The sequence below is a fragment of the Lithobates pipiens genome, unplaced genomic scaffold (genome assembly GCF_037356315.1).
Source record: "Lithobates pipiens isolate NorthernLeopardFrog02 unplaced genomic scaffold, aLitPip1_a1.2 Scaffold_13, whole genome shotgun sequence".
In the NCBI taxonomy this organism is placed as follows: Eukaryota; Metazoa; Chordata; class Amphibia; order Anura; family Ranidae; genus Lithobates; species Lithobates pipiens.
The window spans coordinates 143,502,081-143,527,490 of NW_027507718.1; the positions used below are offsets into that span (position 1 = coordinate 143,502,081).

At 42.1% G+C, this 25,410-nt stretch overlaps 1 protein-coding gene across 1 annotated transcript; it reads left to right on the forward strand.

Annotated features, from left to right (window-relative positions):
• The first annotated feature begins 8,414 nt into the window (after positions 1 to 8,414).
• RAX2 (retina and anterior neural fold homeobox 2) lies at positions 8,415 to 18,127 on the forward strand. Its single transcript, XM_077475666.1, has 3 exons — positions 8,415 to 8,586; positions 12,898 to 13,141; positions 16,455 to 18,127. The coding sequence occupies exons 2-3, from the start codon at positions 12,899 to 12,901 to the stop codon at positions 16,890 to 16,892; spliced, it is 681 nt and encodes a 226-aa protein (XP_077331792.1). The 5' UTR covers positions 8,415 to 8,586; position 12,898; the 3' UTR covers positions 16,893 to 18,127.
• Positions 18,128 to 25,410: the final 7,283 nt, after the last annotated feature.

The window sequence follows — 25,410 nt, forward strand, 5'->3', positions numbered from 1 at the left end:
GATCTGCAAACTCGGATCGCATGGTGTGAACACCCATGCGATCCGATTCTGCTGCGGGCCAAAAAAAGGGTCCCGTGCGAATTTGCGGCGGGTGCGGCGGGTGCGGCGAATGGCTGAACTCGAATCGCACAGAGATCGGATGTGATTTGCACTGCAGTGCGGTGCGAATCACATTCGTTCTCATAAACCGCTGCAATGTGAACCCAGCCTTAGTGACACTGGCGACGGGGGGTGATCACGGGGTTAAACCTTTATTGGGGGGGTTAGGGGGGTACATTAGAACTAAAGGGGGCTAACCCTAACTGCCCTAACAGTTATTACAGTCACAAATGACACCAATGCAAAAAAAATATAAAAAATGACATTGGTGTCACTGTGACTGGGGGGCAGGGGTAATTGGGGGGGTGATCGGGGGGTAAAGGGGGGGTGTGAGTGTGCCTGGCATGTTCTACTGTGTGTGTAGAGTGTTGGTGCAACTCACCGATCCGCTCTCCTCCGTGTCGGAACGAAAACTACCGACACGGAGGAGAGAATACATCACTTCCTCTCCTGTGTTTACATTACAGGAGAGGAAGTGATGTCACCGGGGATTTCTATTCGTCGGGAGCGATCGCGAGGGGGTGGCCATGAATGAATGGCCGTCCCCTCGTCCGGGATCGCTCCCGAACGAATACCGACCGCCGCAGGCACCGGGCGGGGGCCCCCGATCGGGCCCCCGACCCGCGGGAGGCAAGGGACGTACATGTATGTCCTTATGCCTGCCCGTGCCATTCTGCCGACGTACATCGGCGTGCGGCGGTCGGCAACTGGTTAATCTCCTCTTATCAAGAGTGAATAAATTCAGTTCATCTAATCTTTCCTGATAGCTGAGCTCCTCCATGCCTCTTATCAGTTTGGTTGCCATTCTCTGCACTTTCTCCAGTTCCCCAATATCCTTTTTGAGAACTGGTGCCCAAAACTGAACTGTATATTCTAGATGAGGTCTTACTAATGATTTGAACAGGGGCAAAATTATATCTCTCTTTCTGGAGTCCATACCTCTCTTAATACAAGAAAGGACTTTGCTCGCTTTGGAAACCGCAGCTTGGCATTGCATGCTATTATTGAGCTACCAAAATTATCTACCAAAACCCCCAGATCATTCTTCACTATGGATCCCCCCAGTTGTACTCCCCCTAGTATGTATGATGCATGCATATTCTTAGCCCCCAAGTGCATAACTTTACATTTATCAACATTAAACCTCATCTGCCACATAGTCGCCCAATTAGACAGAGCATTGAGGTCGGCTTGTAAATTGGAGACATCCTGTAAGGACGTTATTCCACTGCATAGCTTGGTGTCATCTGCAAAGACAGAAATGTTACTTTTGATCCCAGACCCTATATCATTTATAAAGATATTAAAAAGTAAGGGTCCCAGCGCTGAACCTTGGGGTACACCACTGATAACCTTAGACCATTCAGAGTAAGAATCATTAACCACTACTCTCTGAATTCTGTCTTTTAGCCAGTTTTCTATCCATTTACAAACTGATATTTCCAAACCTGTAGACTTTACCTTAGACATGAGTCGTGTGTGCGGAACTGTATCGAATGCTTTTTTGCTGTCCAAGGTTTTACTCTCTCCTCATAAAAATAAATCAGGTTTGTCTGACAACTTCTGTCTTTTATGAATCCATGCTGTCTGTAGCTTAAAATATTTTTTTCTTGGAAGAACTCGTCTATGTGGTCTAATATTAATCTCTCCAGTATCTTCCCAACTATAGAAATTAAACTAACATGTCTATAGTTACTTGGTAAAGACTTTGTTCCCTTTTTAAATATAGGCACCACATTGGCCCTGCGCCAATCCAGTGATACCATTTCCTGTCATTAATGAGTCCCTAAAAATTGGATAAAATGGCTTTGAAATTACAGAGCTCAATTCTTTTAGGATCTGTGGGTGGATGCCATCAGGTCCAGGTGCTTTATCCACCTTTATTCTGTCCAAATATTTCTGGACCATATCACTTTTGAGCCATTGTGGATTTGGGGCTGTGTCACTACCACCCCCATTATGGACATGAGCTCCCCCATGCTCCTTTGTATACACAGAGCTGAAGAAAGTATTTAATAAATTAGCCTTTTCTTTGTCCCTAGTCACTCACTCTAGATTATTTTGTAAAGGGCCTACATGCTCAGACTTAACCTTTTTACTATTAATATATTTGAAGAATTTTTGGGGGTTTGTCCTAATATCTTGCAATCTGTCTTTCGTTTTGCATTTTTGTATCCTTGATTTCCTTTTTACATATGCATCCTCTGGGACTGTGACATCATAATGGGCGGGGACATCATCCGGTGATGTCCCTATATAAGTTGCCGCGTGCCGCGTCCCTACCATTGTGACTGGAGACAGCGACGAGGCAACATCTCCAGAAGAGAAGAACAGAAGAACAGAAGACGGCGACAGCGGCAGCGGCGACAGAAGACCGAAGAGGGGGACAAGACCCCCGAAGAGGGGGACAAGACCCCCGAAGTCCGGCGAGACGACCCACCCGCAGACCCCGACAACCAACGGCCAGGGTTGTTGGGAAGAGGCCCTTGTCCTCAACAACATGGGGACAAGGTGCTTTGGGGTGGGGGGGCGTGCGGCCCCCCCTCCCCATTGCACCCCCCATGTTGAGGGCACGCGGCCTGCTATGGCTCAGAGGGGGGGGGGGGCGCTCGTTCGTCCCGACCCCCTTTCCTGGCTGGCGGGGTAGCGTGCTCGGATAAGGGTCTGATATGGATCTAGGGGGGACCCCCACGCCGATTTTTCGGCGTAGGGATTCCCCTTTAAGTCCATACCAGGTGACGGGGCCAGTGACGCCTCCAGCTACCTGAAGACGCGCTCAAAATGAGTGGACTTTCCTCCGCGTGTGTGGGAGAGTCCGTTCATTTCAAAAGTACGGTGGATAGTCCGGCGGACTTAGTACGCCGTATTAGTCCATCACAAAAGTACCGTGTGTGGGCAGGTAACTCGTTCAGAAAGTCCGGCGGACAGTCCGGCGAAAAGTCCGCCAGATAGTCTGCTACGTGTGTACACGGCATAATATTACCCTCTGGAATGTGTTCCACACTGACTAGCTCTATCTCTGGACCCTCCCCCCCATCGTTTAGTTTAAAAAACCCTCTAACTTTTTGGCCATCCTTATTCCCAGCTGATCTGCACCCTCCTCCTTTAAGTACAGTCCGTCCCTTCTATAGTACCGGTTATCGACTGAGAAGTCATCCCAGTCCTCCGGGAACCCAAACCCCTCCTTACTACACCAGCTCTTCAGCCACTTGTTTACTTCCCTAATCTCCCTAATCTCCCTCTGCCTTTCTGGTGTGGCTCGATGTACCGGTAGTATTAGTGAGAATACTACCTTGGAGGTCCTTTTCCTCAATTTAGCTCCGAAGTCCCTAAAATCGTTCTTTAGGACACTCCATCTTCCTCTGACTTTGTCATTGGTGCCAACGTGCACCATGACAGCTGAGTCTTCCCCAGCCCCTCCCAGTAATCTGTCCACCAGATCCATGATGTGCCGAACCAGAGAGCCCGGTAGACAACATACAGTTCGGCCCTTCAGGTCTTTGTAACATATTGCCCTCTCTGTCCTTCTAAGAATTGAGTCCCCTACCACCAGAATCCGTCTTTCCTTTCCCTTCGCTCCCCCCCCCCCTCCACTCTCACTGGAGAAGTTCTTCCCCTGGCAGCTAGGAGAGTCCCTCAGCTCAAGCAGTGCTGGTCCCTGACTGGGATCACCAATGTCACTCAATGGAGCATACTTATTGGGATGCTCCAGCCCTGGATCAGCCTCCCTGGCACTTCCCCCTCTACCCTTGCTGACTGTCACCCATCTACTATTTTCTAGTGCCTGCACCTCTTTGTCTCCAGCCACCTCTGTGCTGGCCCCTGCCGGCACATGCCATGTACATTCCTGGCTCTCCTTTAGTGTGGAGGGTCTTCTCAGTATTGACATTTGCTTCCCCAGATTCAGAACCTGGGCTTCCAGGGAAACAATGTGCCTACATTTTGCACAGCAGTATTCGTCCTCGATCAGATGATCAAGGAACGCATACATGCCGCAAGATGTACACCGAGTAGCCTCTCCACACCCGCCAGGCATCGTACCTATTAATTTAATGAGGATTAGAGATTATACCAAAATTACCTAACAACTAGCTTCCTGACACCAATACTGATCAAGTCAGTACACAGGTACTCAACAAGGCAATACACAGGTACTCACAAACCAGCGTGCATCCACAATACCCAATACTAACGATCCAGACTCACTACTCAGACAACACTCAGGTACTCACACTACACAGGTACTATGACCCCTGTTATAACCTCCTGTTTTAAACTCCTGGTTTTAACTCACCACTTAGACCAGTTCCACTTGGACAGAGTTCCAGCAGACTAAAAGGGGAGCAAGCTCACAATGAGTTCGACAAAATGTTATATAGGCCTCAAGCACCTGTGACCAATTAACCACTCCCCTTAATTAGTAGACTGAAGGAAGCAAGGAAAAAAAAACTGTTTAAAAGGTGTAAAAAAAAAAGGTGTTAAAAAGCTACAAGAAAGGCCCCTAAAAATGCAAACCAGCAATCACCAGCAGTCAAAAGCAAGACTTGTTCACTTTCCACTCAAGGTCCCCCACTGTTTAGCTTCCAACCAGCAGTTTGGCAATTTCACATGTGCTCTACACAAGGTTATATAGGCCTCAAGCACCTGTGACCAATTAACCACTCCTCTTAATTAGTAGGCTGAAGGAAGCAAGGGAAAAAAAACAGTTTAAAAGGTGTCAGAAAAAAGGTGTTAAAAAACTACAAAGAAAAGCCCCAAAAAGAACCTAAAAATGCAAACCAGCAATCACCAGCAGTCATACCCTAAGGCCCCTTTCATACATGTGGACCATATGTCCATATTTCATCCATCCGTTTGCAGATGAAATACGGATATACATGCATTCCTATGGGATAGCGGGTGTCTGCGGATGAACATCCGCAGACACCCAATATTAACCGTCTCCGCAATGGTCCGATTCTGCTGACAGAGGAAAATCCTATTTTTCTATCCATCTGCAGAGCGGATCGTATGAACACTGACAGACGGTCCTTGTTCATCCGATCCCCCATAGAGGAGAGCAGAGATCTGACAGGGCGGTTCCTGCACAGTGTGCAGGGACCGCCCTGTCATCCTCTGGCTCAGCGGGGATAAACAGAGCGATCCTCGCTGAGCAAGCTGATCATCACGGAGCGGATTATTATGGATCCGTCCCGCTAGAAAGGGGCCTAATGCAATAGGCTGCACACACCTATGAATATGGGTATTAAAGTATTAAAATTGAATACCTTGCAAGGGTAAAAAAATTATATCTGGTTGTTTTTACAGTTTTTACAGGCAGATTTAATCTGCAGGGATGAACAGTCAGTTTGACAACTGAGCCCTGCTCTTTTTCTCAGTAGCACCGACTGCCAAGCCCCATCGATTACACCAGGACCTGAGCATTAATTGTAGCTCCTAATACACAACACTTGCACAACACTTGCACTAGCTGTCAAATTTACAGCAAAGTCCCACAGATGTATATTGAAGAACAGCTCTTGCTGTAAACTGCAGGACTGGGCTGTCAGTTTGAACAACCAATTCTGTGTTTTGAAAGTTCCAACAATGGATAAAGGAATCATGCAGTTGTGCAAGTAAAAAATGTATTTTGTTATTTCTTTTTTTCCCCTTTCTTTCTGAGACAGTTTAAACAGAAATACAAATATCAGTGTCCCCTGTTATCCCAGTATTTTGCAAAGTGTACATTATATAAGATCTAGATATAATAACATTCTTTCAGCTAGCTTAAAGCCTTCAGACCTGTGAATGGCATTTATATGCACTTATCCTGGAGGCTTTTCCTAACCTTTAAAAACCATCTACTTGACATTGTTTCCATTAGTTCCAACCACTTTGAAAAAAATTGGTTGTTCCAACACAGTTTCAAAGTTGGGTCGTATTATGTTAATAGCCAGCAAAAATTACACCTATACAATGTGGTAGCGTGCAATAAAATGGCATTTATTTTATTATGGCCAAACTCACTATCACAGGGAATTTGGCCATTCTGACGATTTTTCCCATTTGTACTGTATTGGTTACATGTTTTATCAGCAATAAACTGTTTAAAATTACACATGGATTCCATCTCAAATTGATCCCTTGCCACCTCCTGGATCTCGCCACCTCCTGGATCTGTGCTTCCCAATTCTGTTGTTTTTATCCACATCACTGCCTGACCTCACAAAGGCACTTCAGAAAGAATGGTCAAACATTCCTATAGACACACTACTAAACCTTGTGAACAGCCTACCTAGAAGAGTTGAAGCTGGTATTGCTGCAAAGCCCCATACACACTATCAGATTTTCTGCAGATTTTTTGAAATTCTTTCAAATTTACCAATACCATGTAGTGCAAGGGCCTGTCTGATTGCATACAAATTGAAACTCCTAAGGTTTGATCTCATATTATACGGTTTTGGTAAATCTGAAGGAAAAAATCACCAGAAATACGCATCTGCTTCTCATTTGGTCATTTGAGTGCAGGAGCAGCAGGTCAGTGTGATTTTTATAATTATTTTAGCTCCTTGGCTCCCTGTTGGGATACTGAAGTGGATGAGAAGGCCTGACTTGCAATCTCCGATCTAATTCATCCCAAAGGTGTTTTATCGGGTTGAGGTCAGGACTTTGTGCAGTTCTTCCACCCCAAACTCACTCATCCATGTCTTTATGGACCTTCCTTTATGCACTGGTCCAAATCATTTGGTGAAGGGGGAATTATGGTGTGGGGTTGGGTCTGGCCACTTAGTTCCAGTGAAGGGAACTCTTAAGGCCTCAGCATACCAAGACATTTTGGACAATTTAATGCTCCCAACTTTGTGGGAACAGTTTGGGGATGGCCCCTTCCTGTTCCATAATGACTGCACACCAGTGCACAAACAAGGTCCATAAAGACACGGATGATCACTCAAGACAAGCAGTGACATACCACATAGTGTTTTCCAGTTTTTAAAACCACATTTATTAAAAATACACTCACATTCAACAATGCACCATCTCTTAAATGCACAATGGTAAACCATAATGTTAACAAAACACCTCTATTTGACATACCGTATAAATCAGCATGAAAAACCTATAATCCAAGTTATCGGCACAGACCAGTTAACCACGCCACAATGCACAAGGGGCATTGCCATGGTTTGTGGTGTGCTGGTAAGGTGTATTTGGGGTGCTACTGAAAATGCTTAACATGTGTAGGCATTCCACTACCAATAATTTTTTAGAATAATGCATAATAAAATAAATTACATTTTATTGCATGTTACCCCCTTATGGGTCATTATGGTGGGCCCTGCAGTTTGGGGTGTGGAAACAAGGAGAGAGAGAGAGAGTTAAAAAGAGAGAAAGAGACACCCACTAGTAAGGGATAGCTAGGTTCAGCATAGGGAAAAGTTTCTGTGCAGGCAGGTAGGTCAGGTTAGGGTTGGTCTTATAGCCCCTGGAAGCTATTTGTTTTGGCAAGAGACCTTTCTGCCAGAATGCATCTTGTCTGAGAACCCCACTGTGCAAGCTTGAAAGGAGCAATCCCCGAGCACATTGTGCATGTAGGTTCTACATATTGAACTGTGTACAATTTGACAATAAACTCACGATGGTGCTGCAAACCTGAACTTGCATTTTCTGATTGGGCAGATCCTGTTTGACATGCACCACACTCTGTATATAAATATTGTGCTGTCCACTCTTATCGCTTGTATACACACATACACGCAATGCATTTTTGTTTGTCCATGCATTCTACTTGTGTGAAAAACAGCGACATTCTGAAAAATGGAGGGTGTGTGACAGAGCCTTAATTCTGCTGTTTTTACTGCAAATACAGGTGTTTTATTGTTCGAAGTAAAAGACAGCTGCATTGGTAGTTTGATTGTGCTTTCTCTGTGATATCACAACTCACAAAATTTGAGAATTTATTATTCAGGACAATTTGCACAAGTCCACAGTTCCCGAGTTTAACACACATATGTACTGTATGTCTGCGTATATATTGTATATTCTGCTATTCTGTAGCATTCTTATTTTAATTCGGTTTGTAACCTAAATTCTGTAAATACATTAGAAACCCAATAAGCATATTTATTCATTAAACAAATTTATCATGTTAAAAGAATAGGCACTACATACAATGTCTTCAAAACAAGCAAAGTTAAAAAACTAATCCATCAGTCCATTACACTTGCATGTCATCCTCTTCATCCCCTGACCCCTGCCTACTACTATTAAGAGGGGGAGGAGATCCTTTAATAAAGTATTGAAATCCCTTGTGCCTGCTGAATCTCCATTCAGTCTTGTGGACATCTGTGAAGTTTTACCAGTATTCCCTCTACATAACCGTGTTCCTGGCTGGAGCCCCCCTCCTCAATAGCTACCATCGCTTAAGTCTCCAAAGCCTGCTGTGGTTTACGTTAAGGCTGATCCACTTGTTTGCTTGCAGTTAAGTGCGACTGGAAGAGACCCTGCCAGGTAACCTTACCAAAGCATAAACACATAATAATTAAGGCAGTTATTTTAAGGCTACATTTCCTTCACATGCATTCATGTTTGGCATTTGTCACATATCACAAAGGACACCCTTCAACTGACCTAAATGTGATAATACACCAATGCAATCTAAAAGTGATATGGTTGACTATATTACAACATTCTTAACACAGGACAATGGTGTTAAGAAATTGGACAAATACATGACATTTTCCTTGCTCTGGAAAAATGAGCAAAATGTATGAAAACAAATCTAGAGTGAAAGAACTCTAACATATTAAATTATACAAAAAGCCAACTGAATATTTTTGGTATAAGCCATAATGCTGACCATACACAGTGTGGTTTATAGGAAGTTTTGACAAGGTTTAGATGACATTTCTTTAAATATTCAACAACATTAAAACATTCAAGGTTCCAAACCACTAATGACAGTAGACAACAAAAGAAAATGTGGGCTGAATGATTTTACAACTGGGAAATCATTATATGCAGAAAAAAGTTGTAATGTAATCTTTTAGCATACCAGGCAAATATATCCTCACATATACAGTATATGCTACTAATTAAAGCACAAATGGCTGAAAAGAATGAGCCATCGCTTCAAAACTGTGCAAGTTTAATGAAAAGATGACAAAATGTTCCATAATTTCTATATTCTTTAAATATTTGTCAAATCTTCCCAAAAATGAACCCACTTATGGTTAGACTATGTCCTTATAGAATTACTGCATCTGTATATTGTATTGATCAAGACATTTGAAAAAAGGAAAATACCAATCTGTGCATTATGAAAAATCACCTCTACAATGTAAAGAGGTTTTTTTTTTCAGTATATAAGATGTAAATATAGCAGTAAGGAGCACAGAAAATGTATGATGCAAGTCCCTGAATAGAGAAATTTAAAATGACACCCTATGACAATTTATTAGATTTTAAATGGTGTGATACTATATAGACATTATTAAAACCAGCATCTGTGACAACTATAGTGCATTATATAACTAACCAGGCATAAATTATTCTATATTGATTTTCATGCTGCTTTATATATAAATCCAACAAAGAAATTATGTTTTATTTTTATTTTTGTTGGTGCTTTAGAGTAGTATTCCAATAGGGTATTTAAAAATATTTTTTTTAAAATCACTATCAGGGAAGTGTGATATTTGTTTGAAAATCAGTGTGAAATAATCTAACCACATCAAACAAGATGTAACCAGTGTGCCCCAAGATACAGGAGATACAATCGTGCACGATTAAATGTTACCACATGTCATGCTGTTGTATTAACATGGTTTTTATTTTTAACTTTTAGATGTGTATACCTGTTAGAATAGTTCTATCATTTGCAAAATCTCAGTTTTGGGTACCACTTTAATCCTTCAAGCCATCTCGGGAAAAAAATGTTTAGGGAGAATGCTGAAATTGTTAAATTAGTACTCTATAGGAAAACAAAGCTAGTTTTCAGGAACTTGGAGATGTTTCCTCTTCAGTGTATGTCAGCCATGTTTTTTTTTCCGTAGGTTCACTTTAAGGCAGGAATGACAGATGAGCAAAGAGACAAGAAATAAGAAAAAAAAATTTGAACAGAAAGGGGGGAAATGCACTTGGAAATCAGAGAAGAGAGAATTTAGGGAGTGAAGGATGTTAGGGGAAGGGTTTGTGCAGACACACTAGGTTATGTACTGAAGCTATTTTGTATGTCAATTATTTCCAGTAAAATGTGCAGAAAGGGTGATAGAAACTGTGGTGAGAAGATAAAGTTCACATAGCTAGTGTAGAGCTCATGTAGCTCATGTTTGTCAAGAAGTCCTTATATTGGTAAAATGTCAACTAGAGTGCTAGTCAGTCATCCATGAACATGTTTTCATTGTTAGTGTCTTTGCTGTGCCAGGGTTAATGCTTGACAATACAAGGGTAAGAATGTCAAGTTTATTGCATGTGACTGTTGTCTTGCTGCTTTAAGTATAAAACAAAATAGAAAGTTACAATTAGACAGAGAGAACAAAAATTCTAAGTGCTTGTGATTTTGTGCTGGGGGGGGGGGGGGGGGGGTAGAGGAGGATAAATAGAAGAGTATAATCACAATTTCACACTGTATTATAATGAAATTTACCAATTCTTAGTTAGATGTGGTAGCCTCATTAGTTTTTTTTATTTAGGTTTTTGTCTTTATTTTAACCTGTTGAACGCCCTGTACCAGACCAAGTGGTCCAGCAAAGGTGGCAGTCAGAGGGTTAAGACAAACCATTTATATATAGGTTGCTTACAATGGTCAGATTTTAAATACGCAAACAACCTCCAGGCACTGTATGCCCCTACCTACTAGGGACATATTAAATAGTGGTTCTAACCATCAAACACATGCAATAATTGAAATAAGTGCAGTGCTTAGAAACAAAAACATGATATAATAAATGTGCAAGCCAGCACTAAAAAGGGGTTCCCACCATCAAATATACATGCAACAAATAAATTAAGTGCTGCATTTAAAAAAAAGCATTATATAATTGATGTGCAACAGCTTCAAAATCACAACCATTAAAAACCACAGCACTAATAAATGAATGCAATAGTGAAAAAAAACTGTGCAACCTTGGTGTCAAACCAACCAGTGCTCATATCATATCACATATAGGCATACAAATGTTATTAACAGTATAAAAAAAAAAAACAATGTCCATTCAAATAAAACATTCATAATGTGTCAAATAATACTTCAAGATTGTGCTCTACATCATCACAAGGTATCTTCATGTGTGTACACATACTCCTTAACCACACACCACTGTAATAATAGGTGCCTGTTCACCTGGAAAAAGAGGACCCCTTAATTATTGGAGGTCACCCAACACAAGTAACCCAGAAGCGTTAGTTATCCTTCACTGCTTCCCCCTCGGATACATCCAGTCTGTCATTCTGTAGAGGAAGCAGCAGCTCTCAGGATCTTAATTCAGATTCAGAATACTTTAATACTCCCAAAGGGAAGGTATTGTTGCTAAGGTCCCTTTCACATGGAACGGCCCCGCTCAGCGGGCTCCGGTAGCTCAGCGGGAGATCGCTCCATTGATCCCCGCTGAGCCAGTGGATGACAGGTCCCTCTGTGCTCACTGAGCATGGAGGAACCTGTTAGTGCCCCGCTGATTTATATGGGTAAATCGGATGAAAATGGACAGCATGTCTGTTTTTATCAGATCCAATAGATGGATGGCGAATGTATTGCCATACGTCTGTCTTGAGCAGATTGGATGGCAGGCAGGTGTCAGCGGACACATCTCCACTAACATTAGCTTGCCCATAGGAGTTAATGGGTGGTCCACTTGGAACCACCTGAAAAACGGACCCAGGCAGATCCGAGCAGGCTTATCGTGTGAAAGGAGCCTTACAGCTTTTTTCCCCTTTGGGACAAAGGATTTACATAAATGAACACAAACTCACCATTCATACAATAAATGTAACAAGTGCATCACTTCAAAAATTAAAACATGACATAATAAGCGTGCAAGGCAGCACTAAAAATTTATTCCCACCATCAAACATACATGCAACAATTGAAATAAATGCAGCACAAAGGAAAACATTATATAATGGACATGCAAAAGCTCCGAAATCACAAATATAAAAAACAACAGCACTGATGGATTAATGCAGCAGTGAAAAAAACTGTACAACCTTGGTGTCCTCCATGTCAAACCAATCAGTGCTCACATCAAATCATAAGCATAAAAACATTATTAACAGCATCAAAAAAATACAATGTCCATGAAAAAAAAAAAAAACATTCATAATATACTCAATAGTACTTCAATATTTGTACTCATGTGCTCCACACTGTCACAAGTTTTCTTCAGGTGTTATCACACACTCCTTAACCACGCACCACTGCGATAATAGGTGCTTGTTCACCTGGGAAAGAGGACCCCTTAATTATTGGATGCCATCCGGCATCCAGTAAGGAGGAAAAGTGAACCCTTACTGATTAAAAAGTGTTAGCTGGAGTTCAGATTTAATTTGTTAGTTAAGCCCAATAAATATGCTTGCGCATCTGACACTACTCTTTCCCATAATGACATTTCTGCTGTCCAAAGTGTCTCCGTTGCTCCTTCATTCAAAGTGAAGATATCCTACAATAGAAAGTACTTTATGAGTAAGTTCCTGCTCCACCACCCTATTTTCCACTCCTGCTTGCTTGTACATCCTTCTGTATATTGTTTTTCGTGCCAATTGTTACTTTTCTCTATCAAAATCTGTATACGTTATTGGCCATACCTTATTCTTCCAAATTTCTAGGATGTTTCTGGACAAATGTGAAGGAGATCTGAGTGATCTAAGAGGGGACAATACACCATCATCATGTCCTGCAGAAGGAGAAGAAGATGAAATTCCAAAAAAGAAACATCGCAGAAACAGAACAACCTTCACTACCTATCAATTGCATGAATTAGAAAGAGCATTTGAGCGTTCCCACTATCCGGATGTATATAGCCGAGAAGAGCTTGCCATGAAAGTTAGCCTACCAGAGGTTCGGGTACAGGTGAGACTAACAAAAAAGGAGGATGGTTAAATTCACTGCAAGTGCAATAAGCTCAATTTGGAGTACAACTTTTATAAACTAGCCTTATTACTTTTTTTTTGTATTTATAATACATGTTCATCGTAAATTTCAACCACATCCAGATCTGCAATGTTATACTTTATATTTAGATCCACATCCTATTCCATCATGCTTGTCCTGTTTTTTTTTTTGCTGGTTTTTGTATCCTGTGTTTTTTTTTCTCTTTAATTTACAGCTCTTGGAGCTTGGCCTTAAAACATAATAAATGTCCAATTATTAATACTGATACATTAGGCACTCACACCTCTACACCCCGTATGGACCAGAGCACTTTTTCAAATTTTGGTATGGAACTGTTTATTTGGCAATAACCTTTTTTTTAGAACAACAAGGATTTATTTTGGTAATATTGTCTTGGAGAAAATATTTTTGTATATAATCCATAGAAATAAAAATGTAACAAATGTAATCACAAATTTGAAAAACATAAAAATTGAAAAGGCTTTTATTTAACGCAACACTAAAAGAAGAAGAAACAAAATTAATTACATTTTTTATTTTATTTTTTAGACTTTCTTTTCCCCTTTATTTACATATTGTGATTTAGCCAGTAAGTCTGGTATTTTTCAATTTCTGTTAAAAGACAACTGTCCAGGAGAGATTAGAGGGTTGAGAAAAAAAACTAACACTGACAGGGTTTTTTTCATTTATGTCAATCCTAAAAAGGAAAAACAACTGTTACTAAAACTGCTTAAAAAATGTTTGCTAGAGTTCTACTTTGTCCATCTAAATTTGCTAGTGCATGGACCACTACCCTTTTCCCAGATTGACAGTGCTGCTGCTCAAGGGTATCTCTATTGCTTCTTTATCCAGAGGGGTAACACTGTAAAGCAGCCCACAGATGAATCATTTTTTTCATTCAACTAGTGGGTTGAATTAAAAAACTGACTTGATTCCCCCATCCATCCCACTAAGCTATAGTATTTTGAGAGCGGTGGGACTTCCCTGCTACCAGAATACACTGATCGAGCAGAAAAAAACGACAGGGCAGTTATAAAGAAGTCGATCTGTATTCCCTGCTGAACCACCCAAATTTCGATCCATGCATGGCCAGTTTAATATTGAAAGTGTATTAATTTACTAATGCAGCCACCACATTTAACTTTTTGTTTCTGAGTTTAGTACAGATTTAACTGACATTATATGTTGATCAAAGCTCACTTTTGATATGCATATGACTGAAACAAAGTAAATACAAATGTAGTAATACTACTTAGAATCTCAGTGTGAGCAGTGTTTATAAACACAGTGATAGAAAGTTTGTTTATTGACAGCAGCTGTTGTGATAGCTGCTGAGTTTACACAGCAACTCTGGGCTGTGGTTACGCTAACCGGGAATTCCAGCAAATGTGAGGGAGGAGGAGCAACTCTGTGGAACAACAGAGCATCATATATAGCAGTGGTCATCAACCCTGTCATCAGGGCCCACTAACAGGCCATGTTTTATGTATTACCTTGGGGAGATACAGACTAGAATGCTGAAATCACTGAGCAGCAAATTATATCACCTGTGATGTATTTCACTTATCTTGCAAACCTGGCCTGTCAGTGGGCCCTGAGGACAGGGTTGATGATCACTGCTATATAGGGCCTGTGTACTGAGATTAAGCTTTTTGGGGCTTGAAGCATGCTTAAACTTTACAATTGGAATAAGCCTAATTGAATATTCAAATATAACTAAACATATTTCAAGTGCATCTAAACATAATGTGTGCAAAGTCTTATCGTTTGTTTTCCTTAAAAATCAGCCACAGCTTCAGTAGAAAAGCCTGTCTCCTGCCAAGCTGTAGAGTGGGACCTCTGCTCCCTTTTGGGAAGAAGTGATTATTTTTGCAGATATCCAACAGATCCACTTCTGGGCCCAAGATACATCTCTTCAATCAGTGGGCAGCATTGCCTTTTAAATAGATAATAAAAAAAGGTTCTGGTGTTTTCCATTGTTTCAGAAAATATTTCAAACAGAGATAACCCACTTAAAAGGGCAAGCTCTCTTTTAGGAAAATCTACATTTGTTTACGGTACCTAATGTAACCTAAGTGAGCCTGAAAATCCCAAAACAAGCTTATTTACTTCAACATGACAGCTGCAAGCCTCCTCAGCTGTTTCTATCCTTCGATGGGAAATCTTCTTTGGTGCTGGCCATGCCTGCGCAGTGAGCCCCCATAGCCTTAAAAGGGGCCTAACTCCAAGCCTCAGATTACAGCACTAGGGATCGATGTGTAAGCGTGGCCAGCACTAAAGAAGATGTTATATTAGCTGGTAGGAGATAAACAGCAGAGAAGGCATGGTAAAATAAGTAAACAGCTGAGCAGCGTGCTTCTAGGTTAATTTAGGTTAAAGGGGTAGAAAGGGAAGGGTAATGTGGTTTTTAATAAATTACTTACTTAGTTTAAAGTTATTCATCATAATAGTACAGTCATGGCATCTTACAAAACAGACCCCATGACTTGGAGGTATGTGATGCCGCAATGCTAGGCATCATTTGACAAGATTTTTAGCAACCTAATTGGTTATACTAGATTTAGGTTGTAGAGCAATACTGGTATATTTATTATGGATTGGCAAAATACAATGACTAATTTCAAAAAGCGGTAATTATTCAGGAAAATAGGAAAAAATGCAGTGCTATAATTATAATACATTTTAAGAATAAAGATAAGAATAAGAATACACAGACCACCCAAATCACAGAAGTACAATTGATAAATATATGATTCGCTTATAATTATTATTCCCTTTGCTGTCATTACTCTTCTACTTCTGTAGGGAAGTTTGGGAATATATGTGCAAGCTGTGCTTGAAGAGTCTAGCGACACTGAAATGAAACAGAATAGACTCATACCTCCTGATAGAGTAGATAATTGGGAAACGCAAAGTTTATCTTGAAGGTCCATAGTGTTCTGTGACTTTTTACATTATTTGCTCTAAATATGATCTTGGTGGATAATTACCATAATATAAATCCAAGCTCAGTTAACCACCACCATGACATTTTATTACGCTGCATTCTTTACTATGCACTCCCTACTAATCCATAAACTGAAATATCCAATTTGTGGCCACCTTGAGCCTTTAATGGGATCCTTATTATCTAGAAGCTGTCTTTAGGAATGTTAATTGCTCTTATCCTAATGCTAGAGATTTCTCGCTCTCTCTCGACACCTGTTGCTGTACTTGATTCTAAAATACAACCTCTGATTTTTACTAATAAGCATAATTATTTTTCACACAGGTTTGGTTCCAGAACCGAAGGGCAAAATGGAGGCGTCAGGAGAAGTTAGAGTCTTCTTCTGCCAAACTTCATGATTCCCCACTGCTCTCATTTTCACGGACACCAATAACCACCAATGTTGGGCCACTAAGCTCTTCTTTACCTCTCGATCCATGGCTCACCTCCCCCATTTCTACAGCCAGCAGTGTGCACGGCATACCAGGATTTATGGCTCCTTCTCAAAATCTTCAGTCTCATTACACTGGTCACACTTTCCTCAACAGTGCACCTACAATGACATCTATACAGCCTCTCAGCAGTGGTCCCTACCAATGCATGGGTGGCTTTGTTGACAAGTTTCCTATGGAGGAGTTGGACCGAAGCTCCAGCATTGCTGCACTTCGCATGAAAGCCAAGGAGCACATTCAGACTATAGACAAGACTTGGCAGCCTATCTGACAACTACATAAACTGGGGCTTTAGCCAAAACTGAAGGACTGTAAGCCACACTTAGGGCTAAAAGTGAATTTATGAGGCCAAAAATACAGGAGCTGCGATTGCTGGCTATTTTAAACTGTGCATCCTAGCTTCCCTATATTCAGACATACAGGTGCTGAGTGAAAATTTGCTTTAGATCAGTCACATACTAGATCAGAATTTCTTTTACCATGTAGAAACCCTTGAAATTGTTTTGAGATCTCAGTAAACTAAAACTTTTAGATCTACATGGTACATTAGTATGATCAGTAGGTTGTACACAGATTTAAATAATAGGATAAAGAATGTGTTTTGTTTTTATTCAGAAAATGAAATGCATAATAATACCCAAAAAAGAAACACAGACAGTGAAAATGTAGTGCCCCCTTACAATGGTGGTCATTGTAAGCAGGAGAACAGATTGCCACTGTTCTCTCTTTTGAAGGAACCATTGCATTTCCCCAGACCCTGGTTGAGAAAGGCCAAAAGTACAAGATAGTGAGGCCAAGAGCAGGATATCAGCTGCAGAGCTCGCACCATTAAGTCAGCAAATTTCTCAAAGGTTCTCTATAACTATTTATTAAAGTGTAATCATTTGTAGGTGGCTTCTTTCATTAAACATAGTGAAATGAAAATAATACAACTAATAAAAAGGGGATAAAATTGTATTCTTAGAAGTGTTTTAACAGTTATTCAGCAAAATTGTCCCATAAAAAATATGAAAAGTGTCATCTAAAATATGGTGTTCTGAAATCTCTCGTAATTTACTAGACATGTTAGGGCGGCACAGTGGTGTAGTGGTTAGCACTCTTACCTAGCAGTAAAAAGGGTCGCTGGCTCAAATCCCAACCACGACACTACCTGCCTGGAGTTTGCATGTTCTCCCTGTGCCTGCATGGGTTTCCTCTGCGTACTCTGGTTTCCTCCCACACTCCAAAGACATGCAGGTAGGTTAATTGGCTTCTGTCCAAAACTGGCCTTAGTATATGAATGGGGACCTTGGATTGTGGGCTCCTTGAGGGTAGGTACCGATGTGAGTGTGCAATGTAAAGGGATAGGGGCAATTGTAGACACTCACTCAGGTTGAACTGGATGGACTGGTGTCTTTATTTAACCTTACTAACTTTGTAACTATGTAACATGTGCACACTGAAATACTTTGTTTCAGAATTTTGTTTTTTCGTCCAAAAAATACATTTATTTCGTTACTCCCAAAATTTGTTTTTATTTATTTTGTTTTCCGTTAAAAATTGCATTTGTCCGAAAATCCAAATTAATTAAGGTCGAATCTGTCATTAAAGGCTTATGGTGTCTGTCGAATGTTCAAAGAAGATTCGACGGAGCAGCTAAACTGTATGACTCCGTATAGTTTAGCTGCTCCGTCGAATCTTCTTAGAACTTTCGACAGACACCATAAGCCAAAGATTCAACGTTTGTATATTTTTTGGTGCTTTGTCGAATCTTTGTCATTCATGTTGAATGTATATAGTTCAAACAGAAAATGGACTGGTGATAGTGATCACTGATCAGACAGGTAACACGATAGGGTATATAGAATCTATATAGAATCTCAAAATATAATATAGAATCTATAATAATAAATCCCCCCCCCTCCCCCACAACATGGGCAGCCTCTGAGACTATCGCAACACTAGTATCACTATCAAGTTCACAACACTAACACAATAGCAGCAGATTATTATGAAAAAGTTAAGTTGAAATGTAGCTTGCTTCACTATTGTTCTGCTGCTGTGCTTATGCGTAATTGTTAAATAATTCAGGTTCTCTGACAAATGGACCAGCTAAGATTGACTGTCTTTGAAAATAATTCAGTGTGTGTGTTTCTCTCTGCTAGCAATCGTAAGTGAAAGTAAGTTGGCTGTACGTGTGTACTTAATTCTAGCTATTTTACTGCTCCTCCTCTTTGGTTACAGTCAGACAATAACATTCATCATCATCATTATTTTTAATGGGGGTTTCTTCCCCCACCCAATTCCAGCAGCTATCTTTTCTCTCTATGTCGAATCTTTTCTCTCTTTAAAATCTTTTCTCTCTATGTCGAATCTTTTCTCTCTATGTCAAATCTTTTCTCTCTATGTCAAATCTTTTCTCTCTATGTAGACTAATCCTGGACTAATAGAGTTAAGGTTAGGCACATTTGACCACAGGTTCGATAGATACAGATTTTTATTGTCAGCGTCATGTCGAATCTCCTATCTATATTGAACTATTGTCACAACAAAAACGAAAATAAAGCATTTATTTATGTCGGATCTTTTGTTTTTCGGATTCTGTACTTTCGTTATCGTTTGTTAAAACGATAACGAAAATACCCGAAATTCGAACGAAAAACATTCGGACGAAAACAAATGCACATGTCTATAATTTACTAATCTAGTTTTTCTCTAACATTTAAAACAAGTGCATACAATACTACTAAAGAAATGTGAAAATGTAATGGAGGCAATTCATCAATAGTGTTTTACTGTAACTCAGATATTGTATTTTCTGACAAACATTTAAAATGGTTGCCATATACAATGTTCTCACTTTATGACCCATTTTAATAGAGGTTACATATTTTACATTTAACCACTTCCCGACTGGCGCACGCCGATGTACGTTGGCAGAATGGCACGGGCAGGCATATTGGTGTAAAGGTACTTCCAGTTTTAAATGCCGCCCTGCCATCAAGAGTGCGCCGCCGGCGGGACACTCTGGTGCCGGGCGGGACCCCCGTGAGTCTCACAGGGCGGCTGAATGAGGAGATGCCGTTGTAAACCGCATCTCCCCATTCTGCCTAGCAACAAGTGATGCTGATCTCTGCTCCATGTGATTGGAGCAGAGATCAGTGTTCACTAAAACAAAGCCCAGCCCCCCACAGTTAGTAACACGCCCCTAGGAACACTTAACCCCTACACTGCCACTCACTGGTTAACCCCTTTACTGCCAGTGTCATTTACACAGGAATCACTGTATTTGTATAGCAGTGATTGCTGTATAAATGACAATGGTCCCAAAAATGTGTCAAAAATGTCCGATGTGTCCGCCATAATGTCGCAGTCACAATAAAAATCGCTGATCGCCGTCATTACTAGTAAAAAAAATTATTAATAAAAATGCCATAAAACTATCCCCTATTTTGTAAACGCTATAACTTTTGCGCAAACCAATCAATAATCGCTTATTGCGATTTTTTTACCAAAAATATGTAGAAGAATACGTATCAGCCTAAACTGAGGGAAAAAATGTTTTTTTATATATTTTTGATTTTTGGGGGATATTAATTATAACAAAAAGTAAAAAATAATGTGTTTTTTTTTCAAAATTGTCCCTCTATTTTTGTTTAGGCTCCATGCACACTGAAGCTGATAAACTGCAGTTTATTGGAGTTTGGGCGTTTTTTGTAAAAGCCCATAAACTCCACTCTATGTTAGCCTATGTGTCCATGCACACATGGACGTTTTTCAGCTTTAATGAGCAGTGGAGTTTATGGGCTTTTTTCTGAACGCCAGAAATTCGCGTTCAAAGTGCCGTTTTTCAGCGCCAAAAAACGACAAACGCTCATAAACGCTTGTAAACGCTCATAAACGCTCGTTCATTAGTGTTCACCATTCTATTTTTCAATGCATTGTGGGATTTTTGGAGTGTCCTCTGTGTATTTTTATAAAAAACGCCCATTAACGCTAACGCTGTAAAACGCTCATAAACGCTAGCATAAAACGCTGTTAAAAGCAGGTTTTTCAACCAGCGTTTTCTACCAGCAATCTGGCGTCCAGAAATAGCTTTTTTGAGCTTCAGTGTGCATGGAGCCTTATAGCGCAAAAAATAAAAACCGCAGGGGTGATCAAATACCACCAAAGGAAAGCTCTATTTGTGAGAAAAAAAGGACGTCAATTTTGTTTGGGAGCCACGTCGCACGACCGCGCAATTGTCAGTTAAAGCGGTGCAGTGCCAAATTGCAAAAAGTGGTCTGGTCTTAAGCCAGCAAAATGGTCCAGTCTGAAAGTGGTTAAAAAAGATGTTACATGTTTTATGGATTGTTTTTTTAAAGCATAAATGTATGCAAAAAATAAATAAATACACAGCTGAAATGCAAATATAAATGCAAAAAATCTGCAGTTCTGCCCAGTGAATTTTCTAATACAGATGCTAACCTATGCTAATATATAATGATGATCACTTAATTTTCCTCTTTGCAGTCATAGAATAGCTTGGTCAAGAGAGAGATTGGATAGTAAAGGAACAACATTTGTTTAATTAGGTCATGTTTGTTTTCTCTCCTCTAATTTGCAAATTATATTTGTTAGGCTTCATGCACACGAGATGCAGATGCAAACTCTGCTGGACACATGTTTTTAAAAGCTAAAACCGGCTTTTAGAAACGCGCGTTTTGCCGCGATTTTTACCGCGATTTAGCAGCGTTTTACCGCGTTTTACCGCGTTTGCGTCTAAAAGCGTTTAGTTAAGCTAACATCATAGACCCTCCCCAGCTCAAAAAACAGTATTATTAACTATTTCAGCAATTTTGTGAGACCAGAGTGAGTAGCAGCAGCTGTGAGAGCTGCAGTGTACTTGTATTTAGCGTGTCACTTGCCACGGCACCTGCCACAAGTTGTGGATTGTCCACTTGCCACGTGACTTGCCACATCACCTGCCACGTCACTTGCCACGTCATCTGCCACAAGTTGTGGATTGTCCAACTGCCACGTCACCTGCCACGAGTTGTGGATTGTCCACTTGCCACGTGACTTGCCACATCACCTGCCACGTCACTTGCCACGCCACCTGCCACAAGTTTTGGATTGTCCACTTGCCACGTCACTTGCCACGTCACTTGCCACGTCACTTGCCACAAGTTGTGGATTGTCCACTTGCCACGTCACTTGCCACATCACCTGCCACGTCACTTGCCACGAGATGTGGATTGTCCACTTTCCACGTCACCTGCCATGCCACCTGTCACAAGTTGTGGATTGTCCACTTGCCACGTCACCAGCCACATCACCTGCCACAAGTTGTGGATTGTCCACTTGCTACGTCACCAGCCACATCACCTGCCACGTCACTTGCCACATCACCTGCCACGTCACTTGCCACATCACCTGCCACAAGTTGTGGATTGTCTACTTGCCACGTCACTTGCCACATCACCTGCCACGTCACTTGCCACGTCACCTGCCACAAGTTGTGGATTGTCCACTTGCCACATCACCTGCCACGTCACTTGCCACAAGTTGTGGATTGTCCACTTGCCACGTCACCTGGCACGTCACTTGCCACGTCACCTGCCACAAGATTTGGATTGTCCACTTGCCACATCACCTGCCACAAGTTTTGGATTGTCCACTTGCCACGTCACTTGCCACATCACCTGCCACGTCACTTGCCACAAGATGTGGATTGTCCACTTTCCATGTCACCTGCCATGCCACCTGCCACAAGTTGTGGATTTTCCACTTGCCACGTCACCAGCCACATCACCTGCCACAAGTTGTGGATTTCCACTTGCCACATGACTTGCCACATCACCTGCCACGTCACTTGCCACGTCACCTGTCACAAGTTGTGGATTGTCCACTTGCCACATCACTTGCCACCTGCCATGTCACTTGCCACAAGTTGTGGATTGTCCACTTGCCACGTCACTTGCCACGTCACCTGCCACAAGTTGTGGATTGTCCACTTGCCACGTCACCTGCCACGTCACTTGCCACGTCACCTGCCGCAAGTTTTGGATTGTCCACTTGCCACGTCAGCTGCCACGTCACCTGCCACAAGATGTGGATTGTCCACTTGGCACATCACCTGCCACAAGTTGTGGATTGTCCACTTGCTACATCACTTGCCACATCACCTGCCACGTCACTTGCCACAAGATGTGGATTGTCCACTTGCCACGTCACCTGCCATGCCACCTGCCACAAGTTGTGGATTGTCCACTTGCCATGTCACCAGCCACATCACCTGCCACAAGTTGTAGATTGTCCACTTGCCACATCACTTTCCACGTCACCTGCCACAAGTTGTGGATTGTCCACTTGCCACGTCACCAGCCACATCACCTGCCACAAGTTGTGGATTGCCCACTTGCCACATCACTTTCCATGTCACCTGCCACGTCACCTGCCACAAGTTGTGGATTGTCCACTTGCCACGTCACTTGCCACGTCCCCTGCCACGTCACCTGCCACAAGTGGATTGTCCACTTGCCACATCACTTGCCACATCACCTGCCACAAGTTGTGGATTGTCCACTTGCCATGTCACTTGCCACGTCACCTGACACAAGTTGTGGATTGTCCACTTGCCACGTCACCAGCCACATCACCTGCTATGGATTGTCCAGTTATGGATTGTCCACTTGCCACGTCACATGCCAGTCACCTGCCACAAGTTGTGGATTTTCCACTTGCCACGTCACCTGCCAGGTCACTTGCCGCGTCACCTGCCAGGTCACTTGCCAGGTCACCTGCCACAAGTTGTGGATTGTCCACTTGCAATTGCAATTGTTTAAAATATTTTTCTAATGGTTTTTCATCATTTGCAATCATTTTTGAGATTTTTAATGTAAAAAAAAAGGTCACCTTTAAAAACGCTTATAAACGAAAACGCGGCAAAACGCGGTAGCAGCGTTTTGCGCGTTTTGCCGCGTTTTGCGTCTGAAACGTGGAAACTTTTGCGTCTGAACCCATTTTTTTGCTTCTGGAAAAACGAGGTTAAATGCAACTGCATAAAAACGGCAAAAAACGATACTGTGTGCATGGACACATAGGATAACATTGAATGAGTTATGTGTCCATGCACACAGTCTCGTTTTTTGCCGTTTTTATGCAGTTGCGTTTAACCTCGTTTTTCCAGAAGCAAAAAAATGGGTTCAGACGCAAAAGTTTCCACGTTTCAGACGCAAAACGCGTCAAAACGCGGTAAAACGCGCAAAACGCCGCTACCGCGTTTTGCCGCGTTTTCGTTTATAAGCGTTTTTAAAGGTGACCTTTTTTTTTACATTAAAAATCTCAAAAATGATTGCAAATGATGAAAAACCATTAGAAAAATATTTTAAACAATTGCAATTGCAAGTGGACAATCCACAACTTGTGGCAAGTGACATGGCAGGTGGCAAGTGATGTGGCAAGTGGACAATCCACAACTTGTGGCAAGTGGCGTGGCAGGTGAAGTGGCAAGTGACGTGGAAAGTGGACAATCCACAACTTGTTGCAGGTGACGTGGCAAGTGACCTGGCAGGTGACGTGGCAAATGACCTGGCAGGTGACGTGGCAAGTGGAAAATCCACAACTTGTGGCAGGTGACTGGCATGTGACGTGGCAAGTGGACAATCCATAACTTGTGGCAGGTGACGTGGCAAGTGACGTGGCAAGTGGACAATCCACTTGTGGCAGGGGACGTGGCAAGTGACGTGGCAAGTGGATAATCCACTTGTGGCAGGGGACGTGGCAAGTGACGTGGCAAGTGGACAATCCACAACTTGTGTCAGGTGACGTGGCAAGTGACGTGGCAAGTGAACAATCCACAACTTGTGGCAGGTGATGTGGCAAGTGATGTGGCAAGTGGACAATCCACTTGTGGCAGGTGACGTGGCAGGGGATGGGGCAAGTGACGTGGCAAGTGGACAATCCACAACTTGTGGCAGGTGACGTGGCAGGTGACGTGGAAAGTGATGTGGCAAGTGGACAATCCACAACTTGTGGCAGGTGATGTGGCTGGTGACGTGGCAAGTGGACAATCCACAACTTGTGGCAGGTGACGTGGCAGGTGACGTGGAAAGTGATGTGGCAAGTGGACAATCTACAACTTGTGGCAGGTGATGTGGCTGGTGACATGGCAAGTGGACAATCCACAACTTGTGGCAGGTGGCATGGCAGGTGACGTGGCAAGTGGACAATCCACATCTTGTGGCAAGTGACGTGGCAGGTGATGTGGCAAGTAATGTAGCAAGTGGACAATCCACAACTTGTGGCAGGTGACGTGGCAGGTGATGTGCCAAGTGGACAATCCACATCTTGTGGCAAGTGACGTGGCAGCTGACGTGGCAAGTGACGTGGCAAGTGGACAATCCAAAACTTGCGGCAGGTGACGTGGCAAGTGACGTGGCAAGTGGACAATCCACAACTTGTGGCAGGTGACGTGGCAAGTGACGTGGCAAGTGGACAATCCACAACTTGTGGCAAGTGACATGGCAGGTGGCAAGTGATGTGGCAAGTGGACAATCCACAACTTGTGACAGGTGACGTGGCAAGTGACGTGGCAGGTGATGTGGCAAGTCACGTGGCAAGTGGAAATCCACAACTTGTGGCAGGTGATGTGGCTGGTGACGTGGCAAGTGGACAATCCACAACTTGTGGCAGGTGGCATGGCAGGTGACATGGAAAGTGGACAATCCACATCTTGTGGCAAGTGACGTGGCAGGTGATGTGGCAAGTGACGTGGCAAGTGGACAATCCACAACTTGTGGCAGGTGATTGGCAAGTGACGTGGCAGG